The sequence below is a fragment of the Camponotus floridanus genome, unplaced genomic scaffold, assembly GCF_003227725.1.
Source record: "Camponotus floridanus strain SB8 unplaced genomic scaffold, Cflo_v7.5 scaffold35, whole genome shotgun sequence".
NCBI lineage: Eukaryota > Metazoa > Arthropoda > Insecta > Hymenoptera > Formicidae > Camponotus > Camponotus floridanus.
In genome coordinates, this window is record NW_020229492.1 from 758,918 (window position 1) to 775,272 (window position 16,355).

Genomic DNA, 16,355 nt, shown 5'->3' on the forward strand with positions numbered 1-16,355 from the left:
TATGACACAATATACATAATATTACATAATACAGTCGAATCATGAAAAATACAACCGATGAAAAAAAATAAATTATTTTTTATGGAAAGAAGAAATAAACGAAAGATATAAAGAAAGATATAAGATAAATGATTATATCATTTTGATGAAAAATAATTTGAGACATAAAATATATTTTCTAAAAACGATAATTTTTTTTCGTATCGATTCTTTAGAATCATTTTCCCGGTTGTATCCATCTATTAAACCTTCCGTCTTCTTAACATTATGCGCGTACTTTAATGCACGTATTAACATAATTGCATATTCATGTTATTTTCTTATAATTACGTATTAATCATTACATATTCATAAGCCATTGACGATTTTTTATGCGTAAAATCATATCGTAATTCTAAATAAAATATTGCACTTTACAAATGTAAATAATTGACATAGTATTTATATGAATAGAAAGTGTGCGCCTTGCATTGATCTTTTATGCGCCTTCTGAATGGAATTCTCCTTCTTTGCGTGTACAATAAATTAATTCATTAGATTTAAGCTCTCTTTTCGTTCCAATTAATTTCGCAGAGAACGAAATGATATTTCCATTATCATTGGACTCTTATTCTCGAGACTCACGCGATAAGATTTTGCCTTTAGGATTACTTGTATCTCGGTTAAAAACATATTTACATGTATAAATAGATTGCACGCGCGGAGGAGTTCCATGTAAATACATAATTTTATCTATATGCATAAAATCTGGAAATATACAAAAGTCATAATTAGAAAGTGTGTTCTCTGAAGAAGCTAGAAGTGAAAAAAGAAACAAGATCTCGACTATCTCGTAAATTGAGTAATTTGCAACTTTTAACTCCAGTTTGTATCTAATAATGTCTACGTCTTTCATTACAATTTCTTAACTAATTTTTTTTTACTTATAATTAGCTACTGAAGAAAGTAAGCATAAAAATATATGCGGCCTCCAATGTTAATTTTTTTTATCAAATATATTTATCTATGTTTTTATGACCATATTTTCATTTCAATGGCTTCTTTTATTTTCAAGTGTCAATTGATTTTATTACTTTGATGTCCTTTTATTGCTCGAGACGGACTCAATGAAATATTCTGCCGCAGTTTTTCACTTCTCCAAGCATCCCTCCCAGAGCAGACGCACGATCGTTAATTGCAAGCTGCATTTTCAAAATTGTCACGAATAAGAATTTTCCAAACTGGCAAAAATCGATAGTTAATACACCTAGGCCGAGATAAACTGAAAAAAAAGTATGTGGTACTATTTGATTGGCCGAGATTAAGCAGAAAAATTAAAGATTTCCAAGGAAAATTCAATTAAAAATTTAAACTCATAATTTAATTTGCTTGCTGCCATGGAAATTTCTTCTGTCTTACAAGACAAATTCGCGAAGCGAAGCAGCATAGAATTTTCCAATCGGTGTGTTTTTTCTCTTTATATTGCACACGACACACCTCGCCTATGCTCTCTTTACTTGTTGCTGCCGGTAGCTGTCAAAGTACCATGCGCGTTTCTATCGATCTGTGCCTTCTCGCCCTATATAAAAGCCGCCGCCATTGGCGGTCCTCCTGGTCGACAGAGAACAGGACGGGATTCCATGCACATCGGGGGAATTGTCGTCAACGATATTGTGACATAGTAAAAAAATTTGAAAAAAAACGAAAAGAAAACTTGGTCCGAGTTTATCGAAGGGTATCACGCGGATGAGACATTAAATCGACCAGGTAGGTCCCATCACGAGTGCCGAAAGACTTTCGATTAATTTTCAGCCAATTCATTTCTCGCTCGACAGTTTTTGCTCGTCGTCGTCGATTGTAATTCATATGTGTGTTCCTCGTGCAACGCAATTAAAATTAAATTAACGCACCTAAAATTATATCTGATATAATTGTACATCAAGAGAAATTCTATCATTGCTGGCCGCCCTCGCGATTTCGAAAATAATCTCGGAATGCCATTTTTCCGGAGGCGAAATTGTGAAACTCATACTTTATATATTATTTCCTGTAATATTGTTCGCGTTGAAAAAATTCGATCGTTGTTCGCCGATTGCGAAACATAACTCAGGCAAATACGCGACTGCAATCGCAACGTCGAATCGTCATCTGATAATTGAACTCGCATTGCAAATATTTGAGCCATTCATTTTAACTTAAATATGATATAATTTACTTAATGTCATGATTAACGATTTATTTTCATAATATAAATTTTGAGAACAAGAAATTTGTGTACATAATTTCTCGCTTAATAAATGATTATATTATGCTACTCATATTAATGATATCAGAACACAGATAAGATATCTCATATCGATTATTATTTATGAGAATTACATATAATTAAATTATATATATATTTAAATATTTAAATTATTTTACTTTAATGTTTACATTATTTTATTATTAAATAATTTTATTATCAAATTATTTTATTAATATATTATTATAAAAAAATTTATAATTTATAAATTATATAATTTTTTATTTCAGTGACATGTAATTTAACCCATAATCTGTAGTAGGTTGATCTCTAGCTTTATTTAATACAATGTAATGTAAATTTTATTAACGACATTTAAACGCTATTCAGAAAATGTTAAATGTCACCTCAAATATTTGTGAACCATATATGCGACAAATTTGCAATACATTACAATTTATGTGTAATTTCAATTCAACGAACGGTACGTTTATCGATCCGGAAAGAGACGTTTATACTGCGCGACGGTAGCTTATATTTGTGTGTATTTAATTGCTTCGTTACAGTTTAATTACTTAATTTAATATAATTTATATATAATTCTTTTATATTTATTTAACAAAGATGCACTCAACTCTTTTTTTAATTACTCAATTATACTAACTATGTTTGAGGAATTTTTTCATAATAAAAAAAATTTTTCTCCTTTATTCCTTTATTCTATTATCTTTATATTCTATTATGTTTTTTTACCTTATTATTATTTTGCTTACAAACTTACATTATAATTTCCAATTATATACAAAGTACGAAGAATTTTTTTTCGAGTATAATAATTGGATCGTAATCTTGTTTTGTCTTACGCAGTTGCGTTACATTGTCCCCGATACATCTTCATTCGCGCGAAGGACTTCGCTACCCTATTAATAAAATCGATATTAGCTTAGTGCAGTATGTAAAATAAATATATTCAACATACTTATATATTGAATATATTTATATATATTTATTATATAGAATTTATTCTTACGATTGGAGGGTCTAATAAAAAATTTAATCTAGGAATTTATTCGTCAAAATTGAGATTATATAAAACGTGAGATTCATTTTACTAGACAGATTAATAAAGATTATTTTTCAGTTAAAAATTTTTCAAACAAACATAAAATAATGTAATCTTCATTATTTTCACATACATATAAATTAAAGCTATTTATGTAAACTAATATAATTTTTTCACAAAAAATATAGATAAAGAAATATGTGTAATAGGAAAATATGTATTCTTTTACAAGAGAACGTTAGAGAGAAGAAATAAATTCGTCAATTGTAAAAAAATTATTAAATGATCTCGAATTTATATCGATTGCATAAAACTACGTTTCTGCCGGCCAGTTCGAGCATCAATGGCATCGCGAAGGTGGATGCTGACGCTTCTGATCCTGGGAGCCAGCGCGATCGCGTTGGTTCCCGCGGCTCGTCAAGCAAGCCGAGAGTCTCTCAGAAGTGCCCTGGATGCTGTGGCGCGAAAGCAGAGATCTCTGGACGCCGCAGACTCACCGGAATACTATAACGATCTCCATTCGTTCAAGTATCACGGCGGTGGCGCCGATCGCAAGTTCGATCGCGACTTCGACGAGGACGACGAGGAGATCGAGTTCTTGCCCGGCGGTAAGAGCGAAAATGAGAGGGTTTAAGAGAGATTTCTCGTTACGTAAAAGTGAAGCCCGCCAAAAATCCTCTTCTATCGATCTTGATATATTTATATAACGCGACTAGAAGCATTTTTATGAATTTTTATATAATATTAAATTGTATAAAATATAATTTTGTATATTATATAATATAACTTTATATAATATTAAATTTTTATATAATATTGAATTTATATTTTGATTAATTTCATCGTGATTAACAGATAACGGTCAGCTAGAAACTGCGGGGGAGGGTCTCCAAGGCCTGAACAATAAATTGTTCGAAAGAGCTCTGCTCGATTATTTGGAGAATCTACCCGAACAGGTAAATTATTTCATTTGTCAAGTAAAGAAGGCGGGTAATAATAGAAACGATCAAATTTTTTTAATTTCCAAACCGCGAAATTAGATCGAGCTAATTTCTAGATAATTGGTCAGGATAATTAATATTTTTACAGGAAGAGCCGGTAGCCTCGATCTTTCGCGAACGCGAGCGAAGTGGCAGCCGCAAACGAGGCGGCGCCGGCGATCGATTGAATCTGGACGACAAGGATCTGGCGAGGCTATTCGTGGAGGAAATACAGAATGGCTCTCCGTATGATCCGCTCGACGAGAGGGATGCCGAAAAATATTTAACCGCTTTACAAATGCTTTACGACAGATACGGAGCTGGTAGAGGGAACAAAATATACGAGTGAGTCGGATTCCCGATCAGTGTTGCAAATTTCTCCGGTCCAAAATTATAAGAATTATAAAATTATATAAAATAATAAACTTAAAAATAAGAAACTTTTAGTTAATTTAATTTAATTCAATTTTTATTCATGTAAAATAATGTAATTAATAATAATATGAATTCTGAATAAATTTTAATTTAATTTCGATAGTCACGAAATTTTTTTTTTGATAGATGCCGAAAAAATTGCACTCATATCGCCAAAATTTCATTGTTTTCGCAATAAGATTTCTATCTCATTAGGGAGATAGATATTAATAAAATAAGCCTGCGAGAATTAATTACAAAAAGCAGAGTAAGTGAATCTGATAGATTTTTTGGCGCTGAATCTGGTCGCATAATTTTTCCAGCACATCAGGTTTTCATGTAATTTATAGTTGAACAATCCAAAAATGACTATTTCAATAAATTTCGTAAATTTATTATAGAAGAACCTAATTTTTTGAAATATTGCTTCAAATGGCATCGTATAGTACTAATCTTCACCTTTCAAATCCATTTTCGATCGTCGCTGCACTATTCTTTTCGCTGAGATATACAAGTATGAAGTCGTAAGAAAATTTACAGAGGCATCAATATGGCATATTGATGGCAGATCCGCCATCTTGAAATTTAAAAAGGCTTACATCTGTCAGGTTCGATTATCGAATAAAGTCCTGTAGAATATATCTAATACAATTTTTACACATTGTGATAAATGTTTCCAAATTTGATATATTTTTATTATAATTCTGTCCGCCATATTGAATTCGTCAGTTTTAATTTCCAAAAATGACAGGCATTCAAAAATTTATGTTTTTATCCAAATTTTGATTCGTAATAAGAGGTAAATTGACTTGGAAATTATTAGACGATTGTACATGATCAGTCTTATAACTTGTATATCTCAGCGAAAAAAAATCGTGTGGCTACAATCAAAAGCGGATTCGATAGGTGAAGACTAATATTATATAATGCCATTGGCAGAGATATTACAAAAAATTAGATTCCCTCATAATAAATTCAATAAAATTGAAATAGCCATTTTTGGACTATTTAACTACAAATTACTCAAAAATCTGGAGAAAATTTGGAGAAATTCTGCAGTCAGATTCGTTTTCAGCGTCAAAAAATCTATTCACTTGCTCTGCTTTTTGTAACTAACTAAACCTAAAATTTCGCAGGCCTGCGTAATTGTTAATATAATTTAAAAAAAATATATTTTTATTCGACAGAACGGCAGGACCAATGTCTTGGGGCGAACTGCTTAGCAAAGACTCGTCATTAAGGAAGAACGATGACGAAGAATTCGCGGATCAGAATCAGAATCAGAATATCCTGTACTTGCCTCCTACGTTGGAACGTAGGAACGTGAACGGTCGATATCCTATCGGTCGCGAATTCAGCAACTATCGCAGGCTGACGAAGCGCTATCCGGTCGCTAAGAGAAGCCCCAGACCCACTCAGACTAAGCTAAAGACCACGGATCCTAAGGTGATACATTAAAAAACAGTATATCCTATACTTCGTTTAAGGATAAAAGGGATGATATTATTTATAATCAATGAAAAATTAATTTTTCCCTCCCCACTCAATATATAATAAGTTCATTAATTCCTGAGTCGTTATTCTGCTATGACGAATTTTTTTTTAATCGCAACACTCTACATCAACATATATTTTCAAATATATTCTTATAAAAGTGTAATATATTAATATATTAAAAATGTAAAATATTATACAATTTATATAAATACACATTTAACGATACATTGCAAGGTTGCTCAAGACCTGGGAGCTCTATTCGGCACGCAATCCACGGACGCGCATAATCATACTCATAAATCCGATCACGATCACGATCACGAACACGAACACGACCACGAACACAGTCACGAATACGATCACGAACATGATCACGTACACGATCACGAACACGAACATGATCACGGGCACGAGAGTACATCCGAAACGCCATCGAAAGTGACACCGTCTCCAAAGGATCAAAAGGAAAACGTTACGAAACAGGCCAAATCGAAATTCGTCCAAGTCAGAAAGAAGAGTGTCGATTGGTCACAATATTTCGGCATCGATCGTAGAAAGAAGAAGGCTACTTTCACGGCTGGACAGGGCACGCAAAATCAAGACGACGAGTGGATGTTGCAGCGCTATTACGAGGTATATATCGAAAATATTGCAATTTATTATTATTAATAATAATAATATTATTATTATTAATATCTTTATTATTAATATTATTAATATAATTAATAATATAATAAATCATTTTTATATATTTTTTAAAAAGGATATTAATAATAATAATAATAATAATAATATCCTTTCTAAAAAATATATAAAAATGATTTATTATGTACATTATTAATTAATTTATTTATTTATTTTAAATTATAATAAAAATAACAGCTCACGGTTTTTCTTATGGAATAAATGATAATTAAAACGTTTGTAAATCTCGACAGAATATGGCTGAGAATTTAAAACCAAAGGATGACGAGAATGAAGAAAAGGATAAACTTGAGCAGATGGATTCGAAATTGAAATATATTAAAGACTTGATCATCGAAGAAGCTTTGAAATACGCCAATTTGGAAGACGAGGGGGATTTGCAGAAGGTTTTGCTTTATATTTTTCGCGACGTAATTTTATGTGACTATAGAAAAAAAAATAAATTTAATATATATAAAAGAAAACGCGAAATTTTCTCGGAGAGAAAATCTCTCATTTTCAAAATTATTAATCATTTCACAATTTGAATATCAACGCTTTCAGAAAGCATAATTACAATTAGATTGAATTAATTAATATTCTCTACATTATAATTATATGATTTGAATGAAAAATATAAAAGAAAGATACATAAATTATTAAAAATTGATAATCGATGATTATCAAAATTAAATCAAAATTAATCAAAAATGTCAAAATAAAATAAAATTAAATTAAATTAAATTAAATAAGATTTATAAAAATGTTTAGGTGAAGGATAAGTTAATGGCGCGAATGGCAGCGGCTTATTCGCTGCAAAAGATGCGTAAGGCGCTGAATGAACTCCGAAATAATGTCGCGGCTCAGAAGGAGGCACAAAGAACGCAGAAGGAGGCGCAGAATAATATGACATCGAGTTTCCGCGAGAATAGCAACGGCCCTAACAGTAACACCGGTAACGGGGGTAGAACGGATGATAAACGGAGCGGCATCAATAATAATATAGACGACGGCGAATGTAAGTGTGCGAAAAAAGAATAGAGAATCTCGTTCAGAAGATTAAAATGTAAATTAGAACGGAAGCTCCGAACCTAACTCTAACAATGAGAGCACTCACAGAACATCAGGTTTTATCAATTTGCTAAATGAAAATTTTCACAAAGACTTTTTCTGTAAGTTTTAATCTCTTTGAACTACTTTTTTACAAGTTTATATATTAAAAAACAACTATATATAAAATATTTATAAGTTTGACGATTTATTCTCCTTCTTTAAAATCTTTGAATTTATATCTTCTTTGACTTTATATCTTTATAATTTTTTATAATCTATAATTTAAATAATTTAATAATAAATTTAATAATAAATAATTTAATAATAAATCTATTTAAATAACAGTTTTATAAATTTGTATAATATACAATTGTTTGAATTATATAGCTATCGAGGAACCTAGAAGCTGCCCGGAATTAGAAGCTATTGAATGGCGATGCCGAACCGTGGACACTCTCACCGGCGATACATCTCGGATGCTTTACGTGCCCTGCGTAAAGCTACAGATCTGTAAAGCTTGCGTATGTACATAGAATCTACACTTTTTGCATTTCACAAACTTTCAATGATATAATATTGAGAGATCACAAATTTAATTCAACGGCCGAAAATTTCAAAAAATAAACGAAAAATATCATTTAAATTCATAATTCCAAGAATTTGTCTTCAAACATTTTTTAAATATAATAAAATAAAAATAAACTATATCGACGAAATACAAATTCCATGCTCTGCGGATTTAATTTCTCATATGGGAAAAAATTAAAACGGTATTTTGATTAAAACAAGTTTCGCAGAATGTAATGTTCATTTCATCGATATATCCAGAGAAAATTTATTCAATATTACAAAATATATTAAATATTATATATTCTTTTTATAAAATATTAATGTAATATAATGATATTTATTATAATATTAATATTTATTATTAATTAATATTAGTCAATAATATTAATTATATTAAGAAATTATTAATAATTAATTTTAATAAATAATTTTAATATTTATTATATTTTTTTTCAATAAAATTCTCTCTCTAATATTCTAATACTTTCTTCATATATTATATACAGATACATCACAGATGTTATATTAAGTGTAACATCTCTGATAAATCTATAATATATTTGAAAAAAGTACTAGAATATTCGGGAGAATTTTATTAAAAAAAAGTGTAATAAATATTATTAATAATATATAAATCTTATTAATTATTGTTAAATATTATAATAAATTAATCATTATTAATAATTTTTTAATATAATCAATATTATTAATATATTAATTAATAATAAATAAATATTAATATTAAAATGACTATTATTATATTACATTAATATTTTATAAAAAGAATACACAATATTGAATATACATAATTATACTATAATTTAATATATTTAATATATACACTGAGCAACAAAATTAGCGCAACAAAAATTTTTATCAAAATTTCACTCAATTTTAAATAATCATAACTCCGCGAAAAATGGTCGTATCAGAAAAATATTTTAAAGTTTGAAGTCTCTACTTTAAAGAGAATTTGTCATATTTTGACTTTCTCCTTTCCTCCCTCCCGTTATCTCTTTAAAAGTAAGGTCATGTTTTATTTTAAAAGTTTGCATATTTTGACGCGCTCCACGGGGTGCAATGAATTTTTCTCGCAAACGTTATAAAAATTACCGTAGAATATAAACTTTTCCGCACAAATTAAAAAAAAATTGAAGTCTGTACGATTTTTTTTGGCGGAGTTATGAATGTTGACACACCACGAGGAGGTTGCTGGTCGGATTTTGTTCGTGTGTGTGTATGTGTGTGTGTGTGTGTGTGTGTGTGTGTGTGTGTGTTGGACGGAAGAAATGAGACATATTGCACGGAAGAAATGTATATGTTATTGCATTTAATAATGTGTATTCCGAACGTCTTCAGGAAGTTATTCAAAGACGGAGGCGGGAATACACATTATTAAATGCAATAACATACACATTTCTTCCGTGCAATATGTCTCATTTCTTCCGTCCAACACACACACACACACACACACACACACACACATTGCACCTCGTGGAGCGCGTCAAAATATGCAAACTTTTTAAAATAAAACATGACCTCACTTTTAAGGAGATGGCAGGAGGGAGGAAAGTCAAAATATGACAAATTCTCTTTAAAGTAGAGACTTCAAACTTTAAAATGAAAAAAAAATTTTCTGATATGACAATTTTTCGCGGAGTTATGATTATTTAAAATTGAGTGAAATTTTGATAAAAATTTTTGTCGCGCTAATTTTGTTGCTCAGTGTATATAATTTTACTTTATCATTACAGGCGCAGGACGAGGAAGGACTGCTGCCCTGCCTCGCGAATTACGCGTCGGAGGCCGGCAAGGTGTGCGACGCGTTGGACTCCAGGAAAGGACAGTCGTTGGGTCGATTGACGGCAGCCGCGACTCACGACTCCGTCGAGCGACAGTCCTGCGCGAACGCCGCGTTGCTCCTGTCGCAGCTGCAACCTCCCGCAACCGCGGCCGCGCAGTGTCGCGCGCGAAACGCTCGCGACTCCTGCCTGCGACGTTATCACGCGCGATACGAGCACCGTTTCTTCCGGGCGTCGCCGGCGTACGAGGCGTCGGCGCCGGGGCGCCGTCCGCACCACGCCGGCGCCCTGGACGCGCTCCAGCAAACCATGTCCGAACGATAAGAACGAGACCCGACGACGGGGAGGCTTCGGTCCCGCGCCGGTGATACGGCCTGACCGCCAATTGTCCGGATGTTGCCGAAGGATTCGTTTCCTCTCTGAATCATTTCCGAGATTTCGCTATCCAGAGAGATCCTTTATTTGAGATTTTTATTGATTTTTATCGAGACACTCTGTTGTTATTTGTATCGTTTGACAACTGATGCTTTGAATTTACCTCCTCGGTTCCCTGAGGATGTTTCTTCCGGATAATCAGCGGCTTACCGTAACAGCCCATGCAGCACAGAACATTGTAACATTGCAGCAATGTTGCGGCAATATTACAATGTTGCTGCAATATTGCTGGAATGTTACAGCAATGTTCTGTGCTGTATGGAAGGATGTTTGCAAGAACGAACCCATACAACATATTGTTATAACATTACAGAAATATTGCAGCAGCATTGTAATATTGCCGCAATATTGCCGCAATGTTACAAGAATGTTCTGTGCTCTATGGGAAACATGAATCGAGAAATTAACTCTCAGCGGATATCATAAATTATTTATAATATGTATACAAGTTTGTCTCTGATCATGAATTATCATAAATTACGACAGGTTTCTGTGATTTAGTGACTACATTTAAGAAAAAAATTATTCAAAGAACGGAATTTAATCATATCATCTTGTATGTATGTGTGCGATATGTAATGTAAATATATGCGTGGAAGGCTTCTTTTGCACTTTATATTGCCGTAATGTTTCATTTTTAATTAATTTAATACCAGGTTTCGAAAGTTCCCCGGTATCTGCTGAGAGTTAACGGGCTGGCACAGAAAGGTTGTTCTCGAATCAAAATAAATTGGATCGAAATAATTTTTATTAAAATTATATTATTAGTAAAAATTATATTATTTGTCGGAAGAAGAATCAGGAAGAAGATGATAAAAAAAATAATAATTTGAAACGTCCATTTTCTTTCGATTCGAGACCACCGAGAATTCAGGTCTCGAAGAAATACGACTCGACTTGATTCTGACAGCTCCTTTTGCACACGACGCTCCTTCGTGATTTTACATATAAATTCTTTGTCGGCAAATTTCCAGAGAATCCCGAATTAAAAAAGAAAAGGAAAAAAAAGAATTTCAAATAAAAATAAAAAATATCTATCCAATTAGCGAAATAACGTTTATCTGTTAAGAGAAAATTGAGGAATCTTGAAAATTTGAAAAAAACAAGTAGAGAAATAATATATTTAATTAATTCAACAAGGCGTTTTATCTATGTATGCGAGGTGTATTCATTCGCGCGGCTTTTCAGACCAGGACCTCCTTTCTCTTCCGCTAAACTGAACAACGAGATTTAATGAATTATAGGGACAATAATAATGAGACCCGCAACACACAGATATACAGATCCACGACTACACCGAACGTGTCGTTTTGCGTACGTTTGAATGACAGTCTGGACGAGCGCCTCGCAAATGAAATTAGGCGCACGAAATCAAACACGGAGAGAGAAATACAAGTATATGTGTATAAATTAAGTATCTTAAGTATCTTAAGAGCAAGAAAACGAAAAAAAAAGTCTCCTCTAGCGCCTCCATACTTCGCGCGCGTAACTTCCGTATATGTGTAAAAAGAAAAAAATTTACTCGCGTCGGGAAATTTTAGCGAGGATAAGATTAGCGCCGATTTTGTTTGTTTATATGATGAGTTTACGCACGCTCTGATATATGCACCGAGATTCCCATACAGCACAGAACATTGCAGTAATATTGCGGCAATATTGCAATGTTGCTGCAATGTTACAATATTAATAATATTGGAGTAATATTGCGGTAATGTTACAATAATATTAATAATATTGGAGTAATATTGCGGCAATGTTGCTGCAATGTTGCAACAATATTAATAATATTGCTGCAATATTCTGTGCTGCACGGGTTGACAGATGAAGAGGGAAACACGGGAAGAGGGAAGGGGAGGAGGAGAGAAACGAAGGGAGATCCTCGACGCAGCTTCCATCGAGAAAGTCTATCTTTTCGCGAAAATCTAATATCTCCATTACTGTCTATTGTATCAAGCGTTTACGTTATTAACGGATACACGGTCGATGTGTCAGTCCTATATTCAAAGTGTAATAAATATATTTCAACATAAATACCTTCTCGTGATTGACGCGCGATCCACCGATGATGTTATCATCATCAAAACCGGGATAATCCCCGGGTTCGGAAACGGTCTGCAGCATTTCCAATATCTCCAGACATTGTGGCTTGTAGAGCTTTAGTAATTCCAGTTGCATCCTCGCGCAATCAACTGCAATAATCGTTCTTAATTGAAATTGAATGTTTTTAAGAATAATTAAAATTAATTTTTTATTAAATTTTATTAAATATTAATATATTAAATATTATAATATTAAATATATAATATTAAATATATAATTAAAATATATATTAAATAATATTAAATATATAATTAAAATATATAATATTAAATAATATTAAATATTAATATATTTAATATTATTTAATATTATTAATTAATTAATGATATTAATTTTAGTAATATTTAATAAAAAATTCATCTCAATTAAATTAATATTAATATCATTAATCTTGATAAAAGCCTGAAAATATACTCACTTCTCAGCTTCGATATCTGTTCGAGCCTAATTTTCAATTCCATCTGCGCTTTGCTGATCTCATCGAGCATCTCTTGATAGGAATTCTCCGACATAGCTGCAAGAATGAATTATTAATGAGGATCAATTAACTTAATCAGACAGATCGCGATTCACTTACCGATATTTATGTGAAAAAGGCTGCAGAACTCAACGATTTCTTAACTTCTGAAAAAAGAAAATGGCTAATGTTGCCGCCAACACGTGACTGTGACGTATCAGAAGGGCGTTCGAAAAACTTTCGTCGACTTATCGTCGAAAGCAGTGACGTTTGCTCGACCAATCGGAAAGCTTGGCTTCCTCCGTCCTGATTGGCTAATCAAATCCGACTGTCTTCGACGAGTAAATTTTCGAACACGACCTACTCCATTCAATCGCACGTCACGTGCGCTGTTTTTGCAGCTGTCTTTCAAAACATGAGACTTTAAATCGGCAATTTTTTGTCATATTTCATCAATTGTCAGGATCTGTAATTATTGGAAAATTATCAAGCAGTGCATCGTGCTACTTAATTTTTCGCTCAATCCAGGAAATTCCTTTGCATTTTTTTCGCAAATTTTTAACCTTCAAACGAATGCTGCTGCTGGAGTATTAATGAAATAAAATACATTAACATGATAAATAAACGCACATAATTAATCGTTTACGATCTAATCCCTAGGTCGATGCGTTGCACATTTTTCAAGAAGAAGATGTATCGTCTCTGATGACGAGTAGACCTGCGCGATGACGATTATGAAACGACGATTACATCATGACTTCTCGTCACTCGTCGCATCAGCTGATTGTTACGTCGCTTGTCAAGGCGCGCAATAGCAGTAACGGAGGAAGGGAAAAAGGAGGGGAAAGGAGGAAGAAGGAAGGCAAGAATAGGGTCCAAACTCCAGACCATGCGGATTCCCGCTGCGCTCGTCGCGCTCTTCGCTCTTCGTCCATCAACGTTGGAGGACGTCGGCGTTGTAGGTCGAGTTCCTCATGGTCGCGATCACCACGTGTCGCGCCGCCGCGGTCCTCAGGGCCGTGATACTCGGCGCACCGGCATCCGGCAAGGGCACCGTGTCCGCGAGGATCGTCCAGCAGTTCGGCCTCGCACACATCTCCAGCGGCGACAGGCTGCGTCTCCACGTGTCCACCAGCACCGGTTCGTGTCGTCAGTCCTCGCGATGATATCTACTCGAGGCATTAATTTGGAGAAAATTAAAATTCCAGATCTTCTTCTTCTCTTCTTCATCTCTTCTTTTCTCATCATTCATCTATAATCTCAATAGCACATGTCTTTATTATCTGAAACTTTTAATTTTAATTTAATTTTAATTTAATTTTAATTTTAATTTAGAAAAATGAAATCCTATTTAATTTGATAATTAATTAGATGCATTGTACTTAGATTGTGCTCTATTTACAGATCTAGGTAAAGAGGTAAAGAGATACATGGACAGTGGCAGCTTTGTACCAGATGATACAATGATATCCCTCATCAGCGAGGAGATCGAGTTGGTGGTGGATCGGAATTGGCTGCTGGATGGTGAGTGAGGGAAATGACGCTGTCGCATCTTGACCGTCATAGTGAAGGTCATCTTGACTAAGTTTTTTAAACGTAAACATAAATATCTTGGCATCGGTACAGGATTTCCGAGAACGTTGACGCAAGCGAAACGGTTGCAGAATCTACAGTCGATCAATCTCGTCCTGAATCTTGTGGTGCCGACCTCCGTCATACTAGACCGCGTCAAGAGTAGGTGGGTTCATTTGCCCAGCGGCAGGGTCTACAATATCGGCTTCAACGATCCACGAGTGCCAGTAATTAAGTCATAAATATTATCGCCTATTATATTTTAAATATGCAAAAAGAATATAAAATAAAATTATATAAGCGACCTAATATTATGCTTTTACATTGATTATAACATAATAGAACTTGCATAATATTTTGAAACAATAGAGTCTTCTATTATGCCATAAAATAATGGACCTTTATTAATTTACAACATAAACAATCGAGCGTTTTTTTAAATGCGTTAAAATTTTTCTGTAGGGCAAGGATGACGTAACAGGTGAGCCGTTGAGTCAGAGAGAGGATGACAAGCCGGAAGTCGTGCAGAAGAGACTGCAAGACTACGCGACGAAGACTGAGCCGGTCGTCCAGTTTTACCGCGATATTGGAGTATTGAAGGACTTTCACGGTAACACTACAAACGAAATGTGGCCGAAAATCAGAAATTGTATAGCACAATATTTTTGAGTTTTAGATCAATTTTCTAAGCAAATAAATTTAAATATAACACCATATTTTTGAGTTTTAGATAAATTTTTCTAGGCAAATATATTTAAATATAGCAAATGATTGTCTCTCGGATAGATTCTCCCTCTTTCTGTGCGATCCTTAAATAGATCTATTTAGAATTTTAGAATTAGATCTGATTGTAAAATATCTCTTCTTCAATCTAATTCTTGTAAAGCTTGGCAATTCAATATTATACCTACCCAGTAAACATAGATATGTAACTGTTACATAACATGTAATGAACATATAGATTTACATATACATTTATAACATAATGTTATATGTTACATTACAGTTATATCCCAGTTATAGCACAAATAAATCTGTGCTCATGATAATAATCAAGAACTAATTTTTATAAATTTGTTTTATAACTATACTTTCTTCCTGTGAATGAAGATTTTTCATTCCTCTTTAAATATATTCAAAATTCTTTGAGAGTAAGTTTTATAAAATATAATTTTTAATGTTTATAATATTTAATATTTAGAAATAAATTAGAATTTTATATTCTATATTCTGTGATAGATTGCTATAATAAAGCTAATATTTATTGAGAAATAAGCAGAAATTTTTGAGGGATCTGAGAATATCTTGAATTTTATATCAAATTTATATTAGATAATGATTTTTATATTTTAAGAATATATGTGAAAATATTGTGTCCTGAAATTTATCTTAAATATGGAGAACTAGTTTTGCATGTATCAAATAAGCGGATCATTTTCGCATTTATTTGTAAAAAATAAAATATATTTTTACATATTATTATTTATAGAAAATAAGTGACACA

The 16,355-nt window shown here is 32.8% G+C and overlaps 3 protein-coding genes across 4 annotated transcripts; 2 read left to right on the forward strand and 1 right to left on the reverse strand.

Moving 5' to 3' along the window:
* The first annotated feature begins 1,550 nt into the window (after positions 1-1,550).
* On the forward strand, positions 1,551-12,614 carry LOC105254232 (probable elastin-binding protein EbpS). Its single transcript, XM_011262775.3, has 10 exons — positions 1,551-1,746; positions 3,620-3,895; positions 4,143-4,243; positions 4,377-4,612; positions 5,869-6,127; positions 6,413-6,811; positions 7,117-7,269; positions 7,634-7,880; positions 8,303-8,436; positions 10,240-12,614. Exons 2-10 carry the CDS (start codon positions 3,631-3,633, stop codon positions 10,609-10,611), a joined length of 2,166 nt encoding a protein of 721 aa, XP_011261077.1. The 5' UTR covers positions 1,551-1,746; positions 3,620-3,630; the 3' UTR covers positions 10,612-12,614.
* On the reverse strand, positions 2,977-13,590 carry LOC105254233. 2 transcript variants are annotated; one of them, XM_025410794.1, is made up of 4 exons: positions 13,400-13,583; positions 13,241-13,336; positions 12,757-12,911; positions 2,977-3,144 (listed from the first exon to the last, which is right to left on the reverse strand). In XM_025410794.1, the coding sequence occupies exons 2-4, from the start codon at positions 13,332-13,334 to the stop codon at positions 3,097-3,099; spliced, it is 297 nt and encodes a 98-aa protein (XP_025266579.1). In that variant the 5' UTR covers positions 13,335-13,336; positions 13,400-13,583; the 3' UTR covers positions 2,977-3,096. The 2 variants fall into 2 exon arrangements, with proteins under 2 accessions (XP_025266579.1, XP_011261078.1); XM_011262776.2 differs by lacking the exon at positions 2,977-3,144 and having other exon boundaries at positions 12,655-12,911; positions 13,400-13,590.
* A 76-nt stretch (positions 13,591-13,666) lies between these two features.
* On the forward strand, positions 13,667-15,929 carry LOC105254231 (GTP:AMP phosphotransferase AK3, mitochondrial). Its single transcript, XM_011262774.3, has 5 exons — positions 13,667-13,747; positions 13,940-14,419; positions 14,684-14,803; positions 14,906-15,078; positions 15,314-15,929. The coding sequence occupies exons 2-5, from the start codon at positions 14,254-14,256 to the stop codon at positions 15,518-15,520; spliced, it is 666 nt and encodes a 221-aa protein (XP_011261076.1). The 5' UTR covers positions 13,667-13,747; positions 13,940-14,253; the 3' UTR covers positions 15,521-15,929.
* The last annotated feature ends 426 nt before the right edge of the window (positions 15,930-16,355 follow it).